The 19,672-nt window shown below is 39.6% G+C and overlaps 1 protein-coding gene across 1 annotated transcript in view; it reads right to left on the bottom strand.

Moving 5' to 3' along the window:
* Window positions 1-19,672, bottom strand: part of vps8 (VPS8 subunit of CORVET complex) — a 171,726-nt gene that overhangs the window by 93,506 nt on the left and 58,548 nt on the right. Inside the window, 6 exon segments of the mRNA XM_052546015.1 lie at window positions 9,909-9,927; window positions 12,385-12,419; window positions 13,174-13,256; window positions 14,766-14,812; window positions 15,090-15,180; window positions 15,271-15,306. Coding sequence (XP_052401975.1) covers window positions 9,909-9,927; window positions 12,385-12,419; window positions 13,174-13,256; window positions 14,766-14,812; window positions 15,090-15,180; window positions 15,271-15,306 — 311 coding nt within the window.

Raw genomic sequence — 19,672 nt, 5'->3', positions numbered from 1 at the left:
TTAATGTGTATTAGAGATGTGAACCATTTAAAACGATTCAGTTCGATTTGGTGAACTGAATGATTCGTTTGCGAACCGGATATCCAGACTGCTTTGATTTGAACTCTCTCACACAACAGACACGGAAGAGAAGACAATGCTGAATAAAGTCGTTGTTTTTGCTATTTTTGGACCAAAATGTATTTTCGATGCTTCAAAAAATTCTAACTGACCCTCTGATGTCACATGGACTACTTTGATGACATTTTTCTTAACTTTCTGGAAATGGACAGTATACCGTACTCAAAGCTGCAATGGAGGAACTGAGAGATCTCGGACTAAATCTAAAATATCTTAAACTGTGTTCCAAAGATAAACGGAGGTCTTACAGGTTTGAAAGAACATGAGGGTAAGTTATTAACTACATAAATTTGCTATCTGGGTGAACTAACCCTTTAAAGGTTACAGCTACATTTGCTTAAATGTTTTCAGATGGATTACCATGAACTGTCTAGTCATATACAAAATAACAAGAAATTACAGGAGTGTATGGTGAAAACAAGAGAGGAGAGGCAGAAAAGAGAGGAGGCTGAAAGTGTGAGGCAGGTCTGATAAAGGCAGCTGCTGACCTTTACTGGCACTGATAATACAACAAGAAACAAAATTACACAGGCAGGAAATTGGCTTGTCGCAAGTATAGAAATAATTCTCCCAGAATATGAGGAGAAAGATGAGGGGCATTTCATCTTCTGCTCATCTGGAATATAAATGAAAGTTCCCTGTCAAGGGAACATCGAACTGCGTCCTCTGAAGGGACACTATGGGGAACACCTCGTCGTGACCTGTGTCTGAAGCATAATTTGAAAAACGCCAATGTGTTGGTCGGCGACAGCCTCTGACGTCGCTACCGGCGCGACTATAAATACGCGCCCGTAGGACCCGTCACTTATCTTCTTCGTCTTCATTGACTGTTTTGTTTGAAGCGTGCATCTGAGAAACGACCAGAATGGTAAGAGCGATCTATTATTGTTATCATGGCATCCACTAGCAAGGCGTTTAAACAGTGTGTACATCCATGTCAGCGTTATTTGACACCTGATGACACACACAGTCTTTGCGTCTCTTGTTTGGGCGAAGAGCACGCGCGCAATGTCCTTGAGGGGGCAATCTGCGCGCACTGCGAGCGTTTTTCTGTGGAAAAGCTCCGCTCTCGTTTGTCATCTGGATCTCGCGGCTCAGGACCCGCCGTTGCCGAGGCACGGAGGAGAATGAGCTCGTGGGGATCACAGGTGGATCTCGCTAAGGAGTTTAGAGAGGGACTTTTCCTCTCACACTCTCCGGCGGCAAACGAGAGCGAACTTCGAGAGGAAGATGCGTTGTCATTAACCCTTTCTGACACTGAAGTTAGTGCTCTGCTGGGTTCTACCCAGAAAGAGCAGGAGATATTTGAGAGTGGTGAAGAAGCTGAGGCTGAGCCGCTCATTTCTCCTGCTCTGCGTATGGGGAGCTGTTAGAGGTTATGGATCACGCCGCGGCAAAATAAAAATAAATAAAAAAATTAAATAAAATAAAAATAAAAATAAATGAACTTGCCATGGAAGTGTGCCAGAAAGGTAACGTCGCGAGGTAGCCTCGATGAGTGTTATTTTTCTGACCATAGCCCGCCAGCCCAGGTGAGCCTCCCATTCTTGCCTGACTTACATGCAGAAGTCGAAAAGGAATGGAAGAGGCCGTTTTTCTCTCGCATCCATCGGTTTCAGCATACAGTTATGCTGATTAGATGGCATGCACGAGGACGGCTATGAGAGGATGCCCCCTGTAGAAGAGATGCTGGCTTGCTATCTTTCAGTGTGGGAACATCCTCTCTAAAATCTCCCTCTTTGCCATCTAAGCCCTTCCAGGATACAACCCGCTTAAATGGTAAATCATACGCAGCAGCAGAGCCCGAACAACAAAGGGGTCCTGGCCCATCTCGATCTGAGGATCGAAGATGGGCGCAGAAGGCTAGTGTCGCGGCTCGCGCTCCTCCCCCGCCTGAGGGCAGGGGCAAGAGGAATCGTGGGTCACGAAGAGGTAAGCAGGGTCTGAGGGATGTGGTTCAGACGGGGCAGCGTTCTCGTCCGGATCAGAGCGATACCTAGGAGTTCGTCACTTCCTTTTTGGATGTTTTTAAATTCTGTTTCATTTCTCCCCTGCCTAATTCCCCTGTAGCCACCAGCGCTCCACCTGATCGTGGATAGGTGGAAAGTTTCTCACATAACAATCTCCTATCCTGGACCTGTTATGTTTTTGGTTGGTCCTATTTTCATAGTGACCACCTTACTGACGGTCCGGACCAAAAGGGGGCGCCCCGTAAAGCGGGACTCCAGTACAGGAGGGTGGGTGAGTATTAACCCTTTTTGCTTATGGGTGTTATGTTGCTGGAGGTTATGTCTTCTAACAGACTCTGTGAGTTTTCTTTACAGTGCTCAGTTCCAGCCTTGTGCTCTGGCCACGATCACACGCTTTCGGCAGGCGGCCGTGCCGCGTGGGTTCGCCCCCCCAGGGCGCGACACCCACCGCGGAGCGAGTTCCACGTGCGGGAAGCAAGCGCTCTGCGGTTGCTCGTCCCACACCCCTCCCGAGGAGCCTGGCTGATCGTCAGAACTGGCACAGCACTGCAGGGAATTTCATGGATATCCGGCCAGGTCACCCTGAGGGGCTGCCTGGCCGCTTGGCGCATCCGGGGAGGTGGTAGTTACGGAGTCCTTCTGTATGTACTGCCTCAGGTGATGCTACCGTTTGAGGGTTGGAGCTCGCCTCTCCCGTGCGATCCAGCGCCTCTGCGATGCTTAGGAACCTTTCTGTACACACGCTAAGCCTGTGTACTGTCTCAAAACCACATGGTGGTCAGTGTGCACGTGAACACTTTGCGCACTGTCTCAAATCCACGTAAGTGGTAAGTGTGCACGCAAGGCTCTGCGCACTTTCTAAAATCCTGTACGGTAAGGGTTACGCGCTCCGCTTCGTTCCCTTTCTTAAGATGATTAGCCCCGAGGTTTCTTGGGCTTCATTCAACCAGTGTGTATTTGTTATATGCCCCAAGCATCGCTTCCCTCAACATGAGGGGCTGTGTGGACTCCCGCATATTGTGGTTTTTTTCAGATAGTAGGCTTCACCAGGCCTCTCTGATGGTGAGCTCCCACATACTGTGGTTGCCAGGTAGTAGGCCTCACCAGGCCTCCCTGGAGATTTAGCTCCCACATACTGTGCGTTTCCACTAAATAGCATATTGTGGTTTTCAGATAGTAGGCTTCACCAGGTCTCTCTGAAGGCGAGCTCCGACATACTGTGGTTGTCAGGTAGTAGGCCTCACCAGGCCTCCCTGGAGATTTAGCTCCCACATGCTGTGCGTTTCCACTAAAAAAAAAACAAGCTCCCACGGTTTGTGGTTGTCAGGTAGTAGGCCTCACCAGGCCTCCCTGGAGTCGAGTTCCATATTACCTTTCACTGAGGTGGTTATCTGGTAACAAGGTAGTAGGCCTATCTAGGCCTCTCTGTAGGTGAACTCCCACATATTGTGGTTATCAGGTCTCTCTGGTGAAGTGGTAAGTGTGCACGCAAGGCTCTGCGCACTTTCTAAAATCCTGTACGGTAAGGGTTACACGCTCCGCTTCGTTCCCTTTCTTAAGATGATTAGCCCCGGGGTTCCTTGGGCTTCATCCAACCAGTGTGTATTTGTTATACACCTCAAGCACCGCCTCTCAACATGAGGGGCTGTGTGGGCAATTGTCACGGTAGTTTAGCAGCGCTCCCCTTTTCTAAAAGGGTCGCCTATGAGCATGCTGCTCGGAGCTCGGAGTCCTCCTCTCATGAGAGACTGAATTCTCGGTTTTTTCATCAGAGCGCTCCAGTACTACATACTGTTTTGAGACGCACTGTGAGAGAGCAGACATCATGCTGAGGCAGGGGCTGAGGCTTGGGGAATGGCGCCTTCGCACCAAGGTGTTGAAGTAGAGTTAGAGAGGTTGGCCAGACCTGGGTGGATCGGTTTTGCGGCTCAAGAGAGCGTCGCACTATCCCCTCCGGCTTCCTCTGACTCATCCAGCTCCATTGGGCCTGGACGCCATGGTACAGGCGTGGCCGAGGCTTCATCTGTACATTCCGTCCTCCAATTGCTCTGCTCCCGGGCCATTCCATCTACGAGCTGCTCTATCAGAGTGCCACGAGAGCCCCTCCTTTGTGACAGGCAAGACTTGGTAATAAACAGTGTTAAGTTCTTAGCCGTATCCCTTTAAAGGAATCTTTCGTGATTCCAAGCCTTCAGCTCTACCCCGGGCCGAGGTCCTTCAGGTAAGTTGGGTATGTAGCTTAGGCCTTTGGCCATAAGGGATAATGTCATGGACAGCCGTCGAACCGCCCCAGGGGCGACTCCCGGTGAAATGGTAGAGTTGGTACTTAGTGTTTGCCATGATTCTGGCCTGCACTCCCCTCAGCATGGCGGCGTGGGTATACTGTTCCCCATAGTTTCCCTTCAGAGGACGCAGTTCGAAGTTCCCTTGACAGGGAACGTCTCAGGTTACGAATGTAACCATGGTTCCCTGAGAGGGAACGAGACACTGCGTCCTCTAGCTCCCTGCCATGCTTCGGACGCAAGCTTCACGAAGAAGATAAGTGACGGGTCCTACTGGCGCGTATTTATAGTCGCGCCGGTAGCGACGTCAGAGGCTGTCGCCGGCCAACACATTGGCATTTTTCAAAGTATGCTTCAGACACGGGTCACGACGAGGTGTTCCCCATAGTGTCCCTTCAGAGGACGCAGTGTCTTACATTCGTAACCTGAGACGTTTGTCACAGAATTTTTAAGTATATATATATATATATATATATATATATATATATATATATATATATATATATATATATATATATATATATATATATTTATATTTATTTATTTATTTATTTATTTTTCTTCTTTTTTTAAATATAAAAGGCTTAATGAAATATAATCCTGAATAAAATAAAAAGCAGTTAAACTATGTTTTGTCCCAAACTTATTAAGAATGTGTGCATTTATGTTTATGTCATTTGCAGAGCTCTGAAGTACTTGTGTAATTGGGAATAAGCAAAGGACAGATGCTTTGCAAGGTCTGATGTAATGCATTTTAAAGCGACACATGTCTTTATTGCAGATTTCTGGTGCTCGGTCTGCAGTTAAACCAATTTTCATTTTGGTTGTGTATGTTTTGCTTCTACAGCACTGCTTTTCAGAGTTAAGAGGAGCGAGCAAAATTTTTCACATCATCCACCGCAGCCATCACTTATCTGCCTCACTGCACACTTTACATTTAAAATTACCCTTATGCATTTGGCACACACTCACTTTTATTAAAAGCAACCTGCATTGCATTTCAAGGTGTCCCTATTTTTAATCAGTTTATGCATTCTCCGAGAGTTACATGACATGTCACACCGGCTTGAAATTTCAAAAGTAATGAAATAAAGCAATGCTGATGGTGATGTTGCACTATTTTACATTTTTGGTACCATATTATTTTTAAGTACCAGTATACAAATGCAGGAGTTTAAATGTCATGAAACCCCTTATTTTAGCACCTGTTTCTTATGGTTCTTACCACAGGTTTGAAACATGTTGATAGGGATAGTTCACCTAAAAATGAAAATTACCCCATGATTTACAGTACTCACCCTAAAGTCATCCTAGGTTAATATGACTTTCTTCTTTCAGATGAATGCAATTGGAGTTATAAAAAATGTCCTTACTTTTCCAAGCTTTAAAACGCCAGTGAATGGGTGCTGAGATTTTGAAATCCAATAAAGTGCATCCATTCATCATAAAAAGTGCTCAACACAGCTACGGTGGTAAATAAAGGCCTTCTGAAGTGAAGTTATGTGTTTGTTTAAGAATAATATCCGTATGTAAAACTTTATAAGCCGTAATTTCTAGCTTCCACTACCTGTTGTTTGAGAGAGTGGCAGATGATGTAGGACTTAGGCGTACATAAGCTCCAGTGAAAAGTGACGAATGTGGAAGCAAAGCGAACAGAATAAAACAAAACACCAGTCACAGACTAGTGCAAAACAAGGATTTGTAAAGAAAAATGTTGATATAAGCCAAGAGGAGAATTTTCCTTTGAAACAAAACTTGGTCAAATACACCTAGGATGGCTTGAGTTGAGGTTGAGTAAACCATGGGGCAATTTTTATTTTTGGGTCAACTATCCCTTTAAGAATGTGGGTGTGGTAAGTTGCCGTATCAATGTTTCCCACAAATGCACACTGCAATTCACCACACACACAACAAAATGAACACATACTGTACATCATAAACGCTTTTTAAAGCTCTCAGTACATTACACAAATACACATATATCCTGTTACAACTATAACACACAAATACATTCACCAGCCACTTTATTAGGTGCACCTGTTCACCTGCTCGGTAACACAAATATCCACCAATCACATGGCAGCAACACAATGCATTTAGGCATGTAGACATGGTCGAGATGATCTTCAGAAGTTCAAACCAGTTCAAGAATGGAGAAGGTGATTTTGAATGTACCATGGTTGCTGGTGCCAGATGGACTGGTCTGAGTACTTCAGAAACTGCTGATCTACTGGGATTTTCATGTATTAAAATTTCCAGGGTTTACAGAGAAGGGTCCAAAAGATATATAGTGAGCAGCAGTTCTGTGTGCGAAAAGGCCTTGCTGATGCCAGATGTCACAGTAATATGGTTTGTGTTGATAGAAAGGCAACAGTAACTCAAATAACCACTTGTTACAACCGAGTTATGCATTAGTGCTTCGAGGTTAAACACAGCTTATTTAACCTTGAAGCAGTGTAATGTTTTCTACAGGAGCAGAAAACAACGGGTGCCACTTCATTCAGCTAAGAACAGGAAACTGAGGCTACAATTCCCACAGGCTCACCAAAATTGGACAATAGAAGATTGGAAAAAGTTGCCTGGTCTCATGAATCTCTATTTCTGCTGCAGCATTCGGATGTTAGGGTCAGAATGTGGTGTAAACAACATGAAAGAATGGATCCATCCTGCCTTGTATTAACAGTTCAGGGAAGTGGAGGTGGTGTAATGGTGAAGGGATATATTCTTGGAACACTTTGGGCCCCAGCTCCAACTGATTATTGTTTAAACACCACATTGTTTAAACGCCTACCTGAGTATTGTTGCTGACCTTCCCTTTATGACTGGCTGGATAAGGCTCCATTTTACAAAGCTCAAATCATCGTAAACTGGTTTCCTGAACATGACAAATGTGTTCATTATACTTAAAGGGTTAGTTCACCCGAAAATGAAAATTATGTCATTAATGACTCACCCTTCATGTCGTTCCAAACCCGTAAGAACTCTGTTCATCTTCAGAACACAGTTTAAGATATTTTAGATTAAGTCTGAGAGCTTTCTGTCCCGCCATTGAAAATGTATGTACGGTATACTGTCCATGTCCAGAAAGGTAATAAAAACAGAAGTGTCTGCTGTGAGACACAGAGTAAATGCCAACTGTTGTGATTGGCTGACAACTTTCCATTTGAAATACGTATTACATGTGGAATCCCTCTCAAATACTTTTACTACATGTTTTTTTTTTTTTTTTTTACTATTACAGCTGTCAAGGTTAACAAATCTTGGAAGTGTTGATTATTGCATTATTTTTTAGATCTTTTTCCATCACATGAAAGGCTGCAGTGATGAGCATTGAGTATACAGTGTCTGTTTTTCGCCTGAATGCAGTGATCTCCTCATTGCAGAGCGTTTTCTCTCACAAAATGCTTTCAATACAACTAACAGCAAACACAATATCTACATGGATACAGTAAGAGCTTCGTTGTGCAGCATAACGGCATCATTCATTATAACGGCAGTTTCGGCAAGTGTGCAGATATACTCGCTAAATAAATGAGTGTTCTTTGATCGCTCTTGTGTAGTTAAATCACAATTTAAATAACAAATTTGAATCATGCTATGTTACTAAGAGAAACAATGTGAAGTTGGTAATTTAGTAATTGGCTTGATTCACTGATGCATAAATAGTTTTAAACAATTTAGAAAGAAAGTCTGTGAGAACAACATGAATAATTAGCTACACATCAAAAATCAATGATCACAGATCATGCATTAATGAACACTGGTACTCAATGTTTGTGGCGGTGCTGTCGAATCCATATCGTAAAAGTCTGTTTGTAACACCTGTGCTGACATTGCGACTGAATTAAATGTTTTCTCCCAGGTTCTCTGGGAGGGCAAAGCAGAGAAAGGGGAGGTAACCTTTCCACTTATGATGACAAGGGGAAGATTCCAGATCGGCCCATCTGAGCTCTCATTTTCTCAAAGGCAGAGCAGGACACCAAGAGCTTGGTTTACACCTATCAGAATTTCTAGCCACTGAGGGGCCATAGACAGGCTAGGGGAACTCATATTAATGTAAAAAAAAAAAAAACTCATAAAGTGAAATTTTGAAACTTTATGCCAGAAATGCTGCCAAGTGATCTTCACTTGTACCAGAAATACTTCTTTAACAGAAATAAAACTTGAAACATGCAGAGTTTCTAAGGAAGGAGCAAGTGAGAAATGGTAAACCTGAAGTGAATCTAGAGGCTTTCAGCAGAGAGGAAAACCTGCTATTGCTGGCTGCACTCCACTAACATACTTTGGGGCGAAGCTTTAGGACACTGTTCCTGGATCTGAGGGGAGTTGAGGTTATCTGCTGACACTGACTAACATTGACACATTGCTAGAGAGAGAGAACAGATGGAGAAGATAATCAGCATGAGAGAAAGTGCAGGGCAGTAATGAGATGTCTGCGAGTTTGGCCCAAGGATAATGAGATGCCAGTTTTCTTTGTGTTTTTGTGCATGTGTACACATGCACATGCTCATGTGTGTATCATTCCAAGGTCACCATGAGCCACAGGCAATGAAAATACCATGACAATAAGACGAGAAGTGCAGACAGAGAGAGAGAAAAAAAAAAAAAAAGAATTGTGTTGTTTCCAAAAATGTTCTGAATTCAGTGATAATTTCTTACAAAATAGGACAAGTTATATTATTTTCCAATATCAGTTTTTAAGTTAGTGGTCTCATGTGCGGATGGCTTTATCATTAGATGTTAATTTGTTTCGAATAATGTGTGTGTGTGTGTGTGTGTGTGTGTACATGTCAATGTTCAATTCTAAGTTTGTCTATCAAACCATGAAATTCATTTAGAGTCTTTAGAAGATCAAAAACAAATCACTAATAAAAAGCATAATGTTCATATGTTGATTATTTGAATAAGTATTATGGTAATTCCATTTTTCTTAAGTAGCACGTAAATACCATGGTCTATAAATATGTCCATCATTCAGTATAGGGATATGCCAATCAATGTTTTTTAGTAATTTTTTCAAAATTGACGAACTGATGGGTCACCAGAAGAGGCTCGGTATTAAACTTTTTTTTTTTTTTTTTTTTTTTTTTCTTTTTTTTTTTTTATTATGTAAAAAACTTGCCCCATCCCAAGGTAATATCCATTATTTGCCAATAGTACTGGCACTGAAATTACAGCAGCTTTAAGAAGGCATGTGTAATACTGTTGATGAATGTTTTATATACAGTACATATACATACAGTAAGGTCCATATATATTTGGACACAGGGACAATTTTTTTTTTAGCTGCTGACCAAAACGCATTTAAGTACAGTTATATCATGAAGATGGGCTTAAAGCAAAGATTCTCAATTCATCAAAATTGAAGAAAAAGGTTAATGAATTACAGGTCTTTAATATGTCCTACCCCCTTTTTGAGTTATTGAACAATTGACTCAAAAGCTGTTCATTGGATGGATGTGGGCTATTCTTTAAGGGTCTGGAGTTGATTGAGTTGAAGGGTCCAAATGCAAAAGTGCCATTTGCATTTTGAAACTGTTGCTGTAAACCCACACCTTGCAGTCAAAGGATCTCTCCATACAAGTAAAAAAGACAATTGTCAGTCTTCAAACAAAAACAAATCCATCAGAGAGATATATATAATATTATAAGTCTCCAAATCAACTGTTTGGTAAATTCTGAAAAACCAAAAACACTGTTGAGCTTAACAACATAAAAAGGACTGGACGTCCATGTTCCTAAAACTTCTAGAATCACAGAACAAATTGCAATTAATACATATATTTAGGTACAATGCTCTCTTCTGTTAATAAAAAAAGGTCTGAAAAGCTGCTTTCTCATAACTACGGAACATATTGGAACTGTTTTAGCCTATACTGAGAGGGGGGCAAGAATATTGTGTTGGACAATGGAGGATCATTGAGTGAAAAATCCTGAGAACCACTGCTGAAGATAAGTGCAGCTCTTGAACAGGATTATTCACAGGACTTCAACAAAGACAGGTATTCAACAAAGAAATGTCCTGAAACTTCTCTCATTCTTAAAAACCTTAAACAAAACTATGCAAGAAAAGTTAGTTCAACCAAAAATTTTACTTCTATCGTTATTTAAATCACCACAATTTCATTTCCTGGCTCACCAACTAAATGTCCAATGTAAAAATCTAAGATCATGAACCACTGTACTATTATAATCTTTGGTTGGTTGTGGGATTACTAGTTGGCCATTCCAAAGCAATTCCACTGAGTATATTTTTTTCCAGTATGGTATAGATCAAAGCATTGTGGTATTACCACAATTACCATCAAAGTACCACCTCAGAATAAGTGTTGTTCAATATGATTAACAGGAAGACTATCCTTTGGCAAAACTGCTATAAATTCTGTGAGGCTGAATAAAGTGGTTAGACTAATACAGAAACAGCTGGAGGTTGAGGGAAGGGTGATCAGCGGGATGCAGCACTGCTGATAACCCTTCCCTCAACCTCCAGCTGTTGAAACTGTGAGAGCTGCTGCTGAAATTGTGCTGAGGTGTAGAGCTAACACGATAGGGAGTTTTAGCCGGGATAATCGAAGTGCAGAGATCTGCTCTTCATCACACTTTTTACTCAAGTTAACAAGCTCTGCTCTGCTGGGTTACTCGTGTGAGTGTAAAAACAAAGACACACAAGTGCTAACCACTGTGCAATACATTGATAGAAGAGTTAAGACCAAGCACATACATGCACAAACACACACTCGCCATCTTCAGATTCTCATTAGCACTCCTACACACAAAGCAAAATATATCTGGCAGTAGCAGAACTGAAGAGGTAGAGCTGTTCTGTGTGACATATATGTCCCAATGCTATGATAAGACTGGTCTGCTTTATCTCTCTAGACGTGTGATCATTGTTTTCCTCTCATTTACCCTTCAGCATATGCTGCCTTCAGGTGCACTTGGGAAACTTCAATGGATGTCACATATGAACGCCATGCGTTCAAGTTTGAAACATAACAGAATTACCCAAATAATTATATTCTAAACTATGAACCTAAAATAAATAAAAAAATCAGTCTGTGAAAGTTGCTTTAACAACTTTAATATTTTTGTCTATAAGCCGTTTTGTACATTGCACATTTAAAATGGTGGACATTTAAATACAATACAATGACTTGTAAAATCATTCACTTCATTACATACTTGTAAATAAAAGCCTAAATAAAATCTGTTCATTATATAAATCAACATATCTTGTCACAAAACCACTTGATTCAAATGGATTGATCTCTATCCTTTTTGTATATTTTCTTTTATTATTATTATTATTATTATTATTATTATTATTATTATTATTATTATTATTATTATTATTATTATTATTTTTACAGAGATGGTAAGATATGTTTTATACCTGTTGTACAGGCCATACTATTGTAGCACAGAACTTTCCAACTCTAGCACCAGTGTTATGTGCAAAAAAAATAAAAAAATAAAAACAAATAAAATAAAATAACATAAAATAAAATAAATCTACAGTTCTGTCAGGACAACATACAGCCACTAAAAAAAATCAGTTTTGACATCACACAAATAAGTAACATTTTACAATATTACAACAGATATTATAAACAGTTATTTTAAATTACAATAACTTTAATAATATTTCACAACACTGCTGTTTTTACTGTATTTGTTATCAAAAAAAAGCAGCCTTGGTGAACAGATCCAAAAAATCCTACCAACCTCCAACAATGGTTGTGTTATTTTTTTGTTTATTTATTTAAAAAAAAATATATATTTTTATTTTTTTACTGAGGGTCTGGAATGATTTCCAGTGGTATATGATGCAATGCTTAAATTATATTGAAACCAGAACATTTAATTAATGCTTCAGGCTTGTTTTGCAAACTCTGGGATGATTCACAGAGAAACAACAGGTTCAGATTACATACATTCAACAGCATTCTATATAGTGTGTGTACTGTATGTGTTCAGGAAAAGGAGTGTGTATAAACACACTTATTATAGACAATAATCCACTATGACAGGATCCATGCCTTGCAGAGGAGAAGAAAGGAAGAACAAGCATGAGCAAAAAAAGATGGAGTGATGGGGTTTGGAGGAATACGAGAAAATTCATTAATTCATGATAATAAATAACATCAGGGCTACAAAAGTAAACTAGAAAGTGAGAAAGAAATCTGTGTTTGTAGAACTTGGCTAAACAGATTTCTTCAGAACTAGAACAATGCAGATTTTTGGAATCAATAAAAAGCAACAAATAATATTGTGAATCTGATCTATCTGACATATATTCCAGCCCTAATTACAATAGAACCTCAATCCAACGCATATGGGTGAAGAAATTAAATATGCATGTTTCTCTTGTGATAAAACTGACTGTGAAAGTGTGTCTGACAGACAGGCAGTTAGAGCAGCATAACATTCCACTCTGCCCTAGATATACAGAACTAAATCTGTCATTAGGCCATGGTGAGTGCCTTATTTTTGTGAAGAGAGAGTGCTTCTTAATGGCAAAAAGAAATCGGAGAGCAAGCGAGACCCAGAGGCAGGGAAGAGATGACATTAGTGGGCCATTATTGTATGTGGTTTCCGCTTTATGATGAGATGTGGTTTAAAAATGAATGCCGCGGGCCTAAAGACTGTCATAAAGGAGACTGTCTGCATCACTCTCTCAGTCTGCTCTCCTCACTCTCACCTCTCTAAAAAGCTCTTCGATGCTAAAAAAATCTACAGCTCTGTCTTAATTAATATCTACATCTTTAAATAATAATAACAATATGGAAAAATGATCAATATGGTGCTCCATCACCTGGATTTTCCCTTGTTCGGGACAATTTTTCAGAGACCGATCCACATACCGTAACAAAACTTCCACAATCTGTGAAAAGAGAAAATCATCATAGAATTGTGTCCTTTGTTTGCAAAACAACAAAGTTAATTTAGCCATAATAACTCTCATTTACATTGCTACAGATAGGTAAATTCATTTTGAAATATGTTATGCAGGAAAATCAAATACCGTCTTAATAGGGGGAAAATGTATTCACAGAATAAAGTGGAATGAAGTGGGATTTTAAACCCCAAACCTGCTCAACCAGGTTTAATACTGGAGACTGATTTGAAGACTGATTTTAAGCTACTATCCACTACTCTTCGAGACCTCGAGATCTCTGACATATCCTTAAGGCATGGTTTAGGCCAGTGGTTCCCAACCTTTTTCAACTGGCGGCCCACACAACCAAACACATATGTTTGCGCGGCCCACTTCAAAAAAATTAACTGACCCCGCTATTGTTGGGTTAATAACTTAGTACTCCGAAGCTAGATTTTAAACTGTATTTATTGAATAAACTAGGGCTGTGCGATATGGACAAAAAAAAAAAAAAAAAAAAAAAAACTATCGCGATTCAATTGTGACACACATCGATATGCTTTTACAGTCATAAATGCATTCAGGATTAATTTGAAACATATTTCCAAAAGAAAACCAATCAGAGCTTTATCAAAAAGTCATCTCTAGAACAGACATAAGTCAAAATTATCACTATAGTGAAGATGTATAAAAAATGTATAGACTTGTGGCAAAAAAAAAAAAAAAATCCTGTATACAGGGACTTTTTTTTCTTTTTTGCCATGCATTGTTCATAGAGCTCATTAATTGTAGCTGTGCCTCAGGTGTTTGCAGTGTGTATACAGTATGTGTATGCGGTCAGCAGTGAGAGCGCATAAATATAACGCGAAAGCACATTAAAATAATGCACGAGTGCGAATCTCTCTGTTCACAGCAGATTTCCTTTGCTCTGTCACAAAACCAGTCGTGCTTGCTCAGATACACACTGCTTTGCGAGGAGAGAGTGTGCACACTTAAAACGTGTCTCCTCTCACTTAAACTGCATCCTGTTCACTAACAAATTCACTCTATGCTCATGTGTTAGACATGAATTATCACACGTTTTTATTTCTAGCCTTTTACCGCAGTGAGAACGCTCTGTTCCGTCAACATTGGCTCAGAAAAAAGGCGCATCACAGACAGTGTGTGAACCTGGAGTTAGGCATATGCCCAGTCTCTGTTCTCGCGCTAGGCGCAATGCATTCTGATGGGATCGGATACGGGAGGTCAGGGCCGCGGAAAATTGTGGTATAAAGCGATTTAGAAATCGCGCACGCTCAAATCGTGATTTTATCGCGGACCACAGGTTGAAAACCACTGGTTTAGGCCATTATCCTGTTGACGGATGAACCCCTTACTAAGATGAAGTAAACAAGAGGTTGCTGCTTTTATTTATTTATTTTTTTTTTTTGGCTTAGGTTGGTAACACTGGATCCAACTAAAAATTGAAGAAAAGATGTATGTACAGCAGTATCACTGCATTAATAAGAATCTTACCTTGTCTGCAACCACACCTTTTCTCTTAGCAGGGTCTGCAAATAGTCCTGTTACGTAAACACATCCCATTAGTTCTCCATTACTATATGCATTTTGTGGAATCATTAGAGCATTTATTTTATTTTATTTTTTTGTGACTTTTGTACAAAAATTCTGAATTTCTTGGAAAATAAAAGAGTATATAATTTGTAACTTACATAATTACAAATTAAAAGCTTTTAAGGTCTGAAAGCTGTAATAATTTTCACTGAAATTGAGAAAATAACAGTCATTTGGTTTAACAGAAGTGTTGATTTTAGAGTGGATGTGAACAGAAGGAGCGACCTAGCACAGCTTTGGCGGTGCCCTCTTGGAAGGACCAAGCAAGAGACAGAGCCTCCATGAACTTCTCCTGCTTCAACAGATGGTCCACACACTGCAGGACATCAGAAGTCCCATTACTATCAGATTCATTATTGTGACTCAGATATAACATTTGTGATGTGCTATAAAATGATGCCTTTACCTCACGCCAGTTCCTCAGGGTCATGATGTGCACAGACTACAAAAAGAAAAAGAAAAAAGAAAACAGTGATCAATTAACAAATCTGAAACAGGGCTGAATAATAAGCAAAGGCTGATCAACCAGAGCCGTGCAAGAGAGTTTTGAGCTAAATGATAGAACTGTCAATTTTACCAGATTAGTGTTGTGCTGTTGCTATATCTTCAATTGCTCATCATATAAATACATTCATATCTTCAAAAATTACACATTTGTTTGCCTGTACTAAACCAAACATTGTTATTGTAAATTGTGCTGATTTAAATACATTTCCAAATGTTCTCTGTGGCTAATATATAAATGGTGGAATTTTAGTGGCACATTTGGTGGGAAGAGAAAAAAAAAACACCATAGTTCAAATAAATGCCTCTCTTTTGAATGTTCTACTCAATAAAGAATCCTGAAAATAAAAAATACAATAAAATATGTCATGGTTTCCACAAAAAATATTAAGCAGCACAACAACAATGATAGGTAAAATAATAATAAAGTTATTTTCATTTTTAATACTATTTTACAACATTATTTTAACAACATTAAACCCTTTAATGACCCCAAACATTTAAATAATAATGATATTAATAAGTGAAGTGTGGTCAAGTATGGTGTTCTATACTTGGTATTTGTGCTTTTAACCCATCCAAGTGCAGGCAAACACAGCAGTGAACACACACACACACCATGAACAAACACTCAGAAGAGTGCGGCGCCAGAAGAGCAGTTGGGGGTACAGTGCCTTGCTCAAGGGTCTCACCTCAGTCATGGCATTGAAGGTGGAGAGGGTGCTGGTTATTCACTCCCCCCACCTACAATTCCTGCGGGAACCGAGACTTGAACCTGCGACCTTCAGGTTACAAGTCCAACTGGATGGACAAATGAAAATGTACAAAGCCCAGTGATGTGTATATATATATATATATATATATATATATATATATATATATATATATATATATATATATATATATATATATTTGTCATTACATTTATTAATAGAGCATAAAATTAGAATCATTCATAAAAGTAAGGTCATATTAAATGTTTATTCAAACACTTGCTGAGTTATTAAATAAGCAGCACTTGGGGGAAGTGATACAGGCCACAGGAATTAATGTGACCTCCCAGAGCTTGCCCACTACCATGTCTAATGGATGACCCACAGGCAATTTTAATGCAATCCTTCTTTGTCCCCCTCCCTCCAGCTACCCCTTCATTTCTCTTCCCTTTCCTCCCTCTGGCTGGAGGTAACAGGAAGTTCAGTGAGGACATCACGGAGAGCAGACCTCAATGAATATTCAGGGTATGCGTGATGTATGATTAGCATAATAGCACTTGAGTGTGCCATAGCTCAGTCAGAGGGGCGCTGGAGGAGTCAGCCAAATTTACAGCTGAGCACAAGTCACCCAACATGTGCTACCAGACATAGAGTTTACAAGATACTCTTTCAAATCCCATGTGTTCATCATTGCAAATCTTCACAAGATAAATACATGATGAGAAGATGAAGAGTATTGGATAGTTCTGTTGTGGAGCAAAAATAATCAAGCTATAGCAAATGTTCATTCAGTATCTTTGGAAGGGCAGATATTAAAAATCAAGCTAAGCAGAGACAACACATTGAGTGACATGGTGACTGGTTTAGTTAATTCCTAATAATCTAGTCCAGATCAAAAGTTTTAAAAGGAATTCTTCACCTAACCATGAAAATTTGCTGAGAATGTACTCACCATTAGCCATTCAAGATGTACAGTAGTTGCAACTCATGAGATTGTTTCTTCATGGAAACATACATTTGGAGAAATTTAGCATTATATCAATTGCTCACCAATTGATCCTCTGCGGTGAATGGGTGCCATCAGAATGATTCAAAACAGCTGATAAAAACATCACAAAAATAACATGTAATCCTCACAACTCCAGTCCACCAATTAAAGTCTTTTGAAAACTTAATTTGCATGTTTGTAAGCAACAAATCCATCATTAAACTTTTTTTCTTTTACTTTAAACTGTCACTTCTGGCTGAAATTAGTACTTTCTCCAGTGCCAAAATTATCTCACCTTAACCAGGAGAGAAATCATGCACTGTTTACAAGCAAAAACAGTCCAAAACAGTTCTAAACAAATATGTCAGTGGATTTTGATGCAAGAAGATAACATGGGATAGACTTAATAACCAGAATAAGGTTATTAGGGATTCATAGTTTGGCCAGAAGCAACGGTTTAAAGTCGAAGTCAACTTCATGATGGATTTGTTTCTTACCAACATGCAGCTGTTCACGTCACAAAATGTCAATTGATAGACTGGAGTAGTGTGGATTACTTGTGGGTCACTGTGATGATTTTATCAGCTGTTTGGACTCATTCTGACAGCACCCATTTACTGCAGAGGATCCATTGGTGAGCAAGTGAAAGTTCTCCAGATCTGTGCCAATGAAGAAACAAACTCATCTACATCTTGGGTGGCTTGAGGGTAGGTACATTTTCAGCAAATTTTCATTTTTGGGTGAGCTATTCTTTTAATCAGTATAACATACATGACCAACAACAACAAATCAGCTTTTTAAAGATGATATTTTCACTAGCCTGCTTCAGACAATTCACCCAACATTTTTCCAAGACTGTTTTTCACATGGCAGATAAACATCCAACAAATTGTTAAAACCAACTTCTCATTGGCTAAAAGTTTTGTCGGTCAAAAATGTATCACAAAGCTAAAGGCTGGCAGTTTACCGACAAAATTGGCTATATATCTCAAGACTGAACTGCTTGGAGGCAAACTCATTTTGTTTGTGAGAGAGTAATATCACATACAGTTCTACAACATAAACGCTGATTGCATCATTTTTGGAGAAACATGATGGAGGGTAAATCTTTCAGACAAAATCTGATGAGAACATATCAACATTTCTAAAAGTTTACATGTTTGTGGACATTTTTTTTTTTCTGGTAAACTGTATCTTGTGATGGACAACTCACCCAAGTGTGATGGATTGGATTTGTCTCACGGTTTCATAATAAAGGTATGAAGTCCTATAATGCTGCTAAAACATCTATATTAAACAACGACTGGATGTTGACATTAAACTCGTAGATATTTAATGGCAATTGTAATTATATTTTTGTACAGTATTTTATATATTAAAAGTAAACAAAACTAAACAAAGTAACTGACATGACCAAAAGTCACCCCTCTTCCATTTTCAATCGATTAGTGTAAGAGACCTCTCACAAAACATATTCTCAGAGAAAACCCCCTTCTGTTGCTCTAGTCCTTGCATTGCCGCAGGCTCTTATGATGTCACATGCTGTCTGCTGGGACTGTGCCAGATCCTATAGCACCATTATTTTTGGAATTTTGTCAAATTAGATACAAATTCAGAGCTAAGTACATGAATTTGTTTAATGATGTAGCTGCCCACAGAACAGTGTACTCTAATTTTAAAAAAGAACATTATTAAACAGCATTTAATTTTGTAATCAGTTTCCATTTGGCAAAAAGCACACATGAAAAAAAAATGGACAGGACAGTGGTGAGACCAGCTAGGCTGTATGGTTTAGAGACAGTGGCACTGAGGAAGAGACAGGAATCAGAGCTAGAGGTAGCAGAGTTGAAAATGTTGAGGTTCTCTTTGGGAGTGACAAGATTGAACAGGATTAGGAACGAGTACATCAGAGGGACAGCTCATGTTGGACGTTTGGGGGACAAAGTTAGGGAGGCCAGATTAAGATGGTTAATATAATATAATATAATATAATATATATATAGATATATATAAATTATCTCAAGTGGTAGAGCATTGCATTAGCAGCGTAAGTTTGTGGGTTTGATTCCCAGGGAACACGTTAGGTAAAAAATGTTAGCCTGAATGCACTGTAAGTCTGCTAAATGCATACATATATATAACACGTTCAGAGGAGGGAGAGTGAGTATATTGGTAGGAGAATGTTGGACATGGAGCTGCCAGGCAGGAGGCAAAAGCCCCTTTCTCACTGCCATTCCGGCAAATACACGGGTAAAGTGTTCCTGCAATTGTTCCCCGGTCGCTAGATTTTGCACTTTCACACTGCCAGTGATTACCCGGGATACGTGCGAGCTTTCACACACAACCCGTAAAGATCCCGTAACGACACGTGACATCAGGGCGTGTCGTGTAATGTACGAGTCGAAAACATTAGGCACGTTATACTTTCACTGAAGCAAGCAGACGATCTCTGCGTCAGCGCGGAAAGTGAGGAACTAACTGATCTCTGCTTCATTACAGTTTGCACATATTTTTTCGTCGCCAACGTTGATATTCCTTCAAAACAGCCAGTAAAAGAGTCACGTGATAACGTGCGTCATCACTTCGACACGGAATTAGATCTG

This window comes from Carassius gibelio, chromosome B1 (assembly GCF_023724105.1).
Source record: "Carassius gibelio isolate Cgi1373 ecotype wild population from Czech Republic chromosome B1, carGib1.2-hapl.c, whole genome shotgun sequence".
Taxonomy (NCBI): domain Eukaryota; kingdom Metazoa; phylum Chordata; class Actinopteri; order Cypriniformes; family Cyprinidae; genus Carassius; species Carassius gibelio.
Note: the sequence above shows the minus strand (reverse complement) of the source record. Positions and strands in the feature narration are given on the sequence as shown.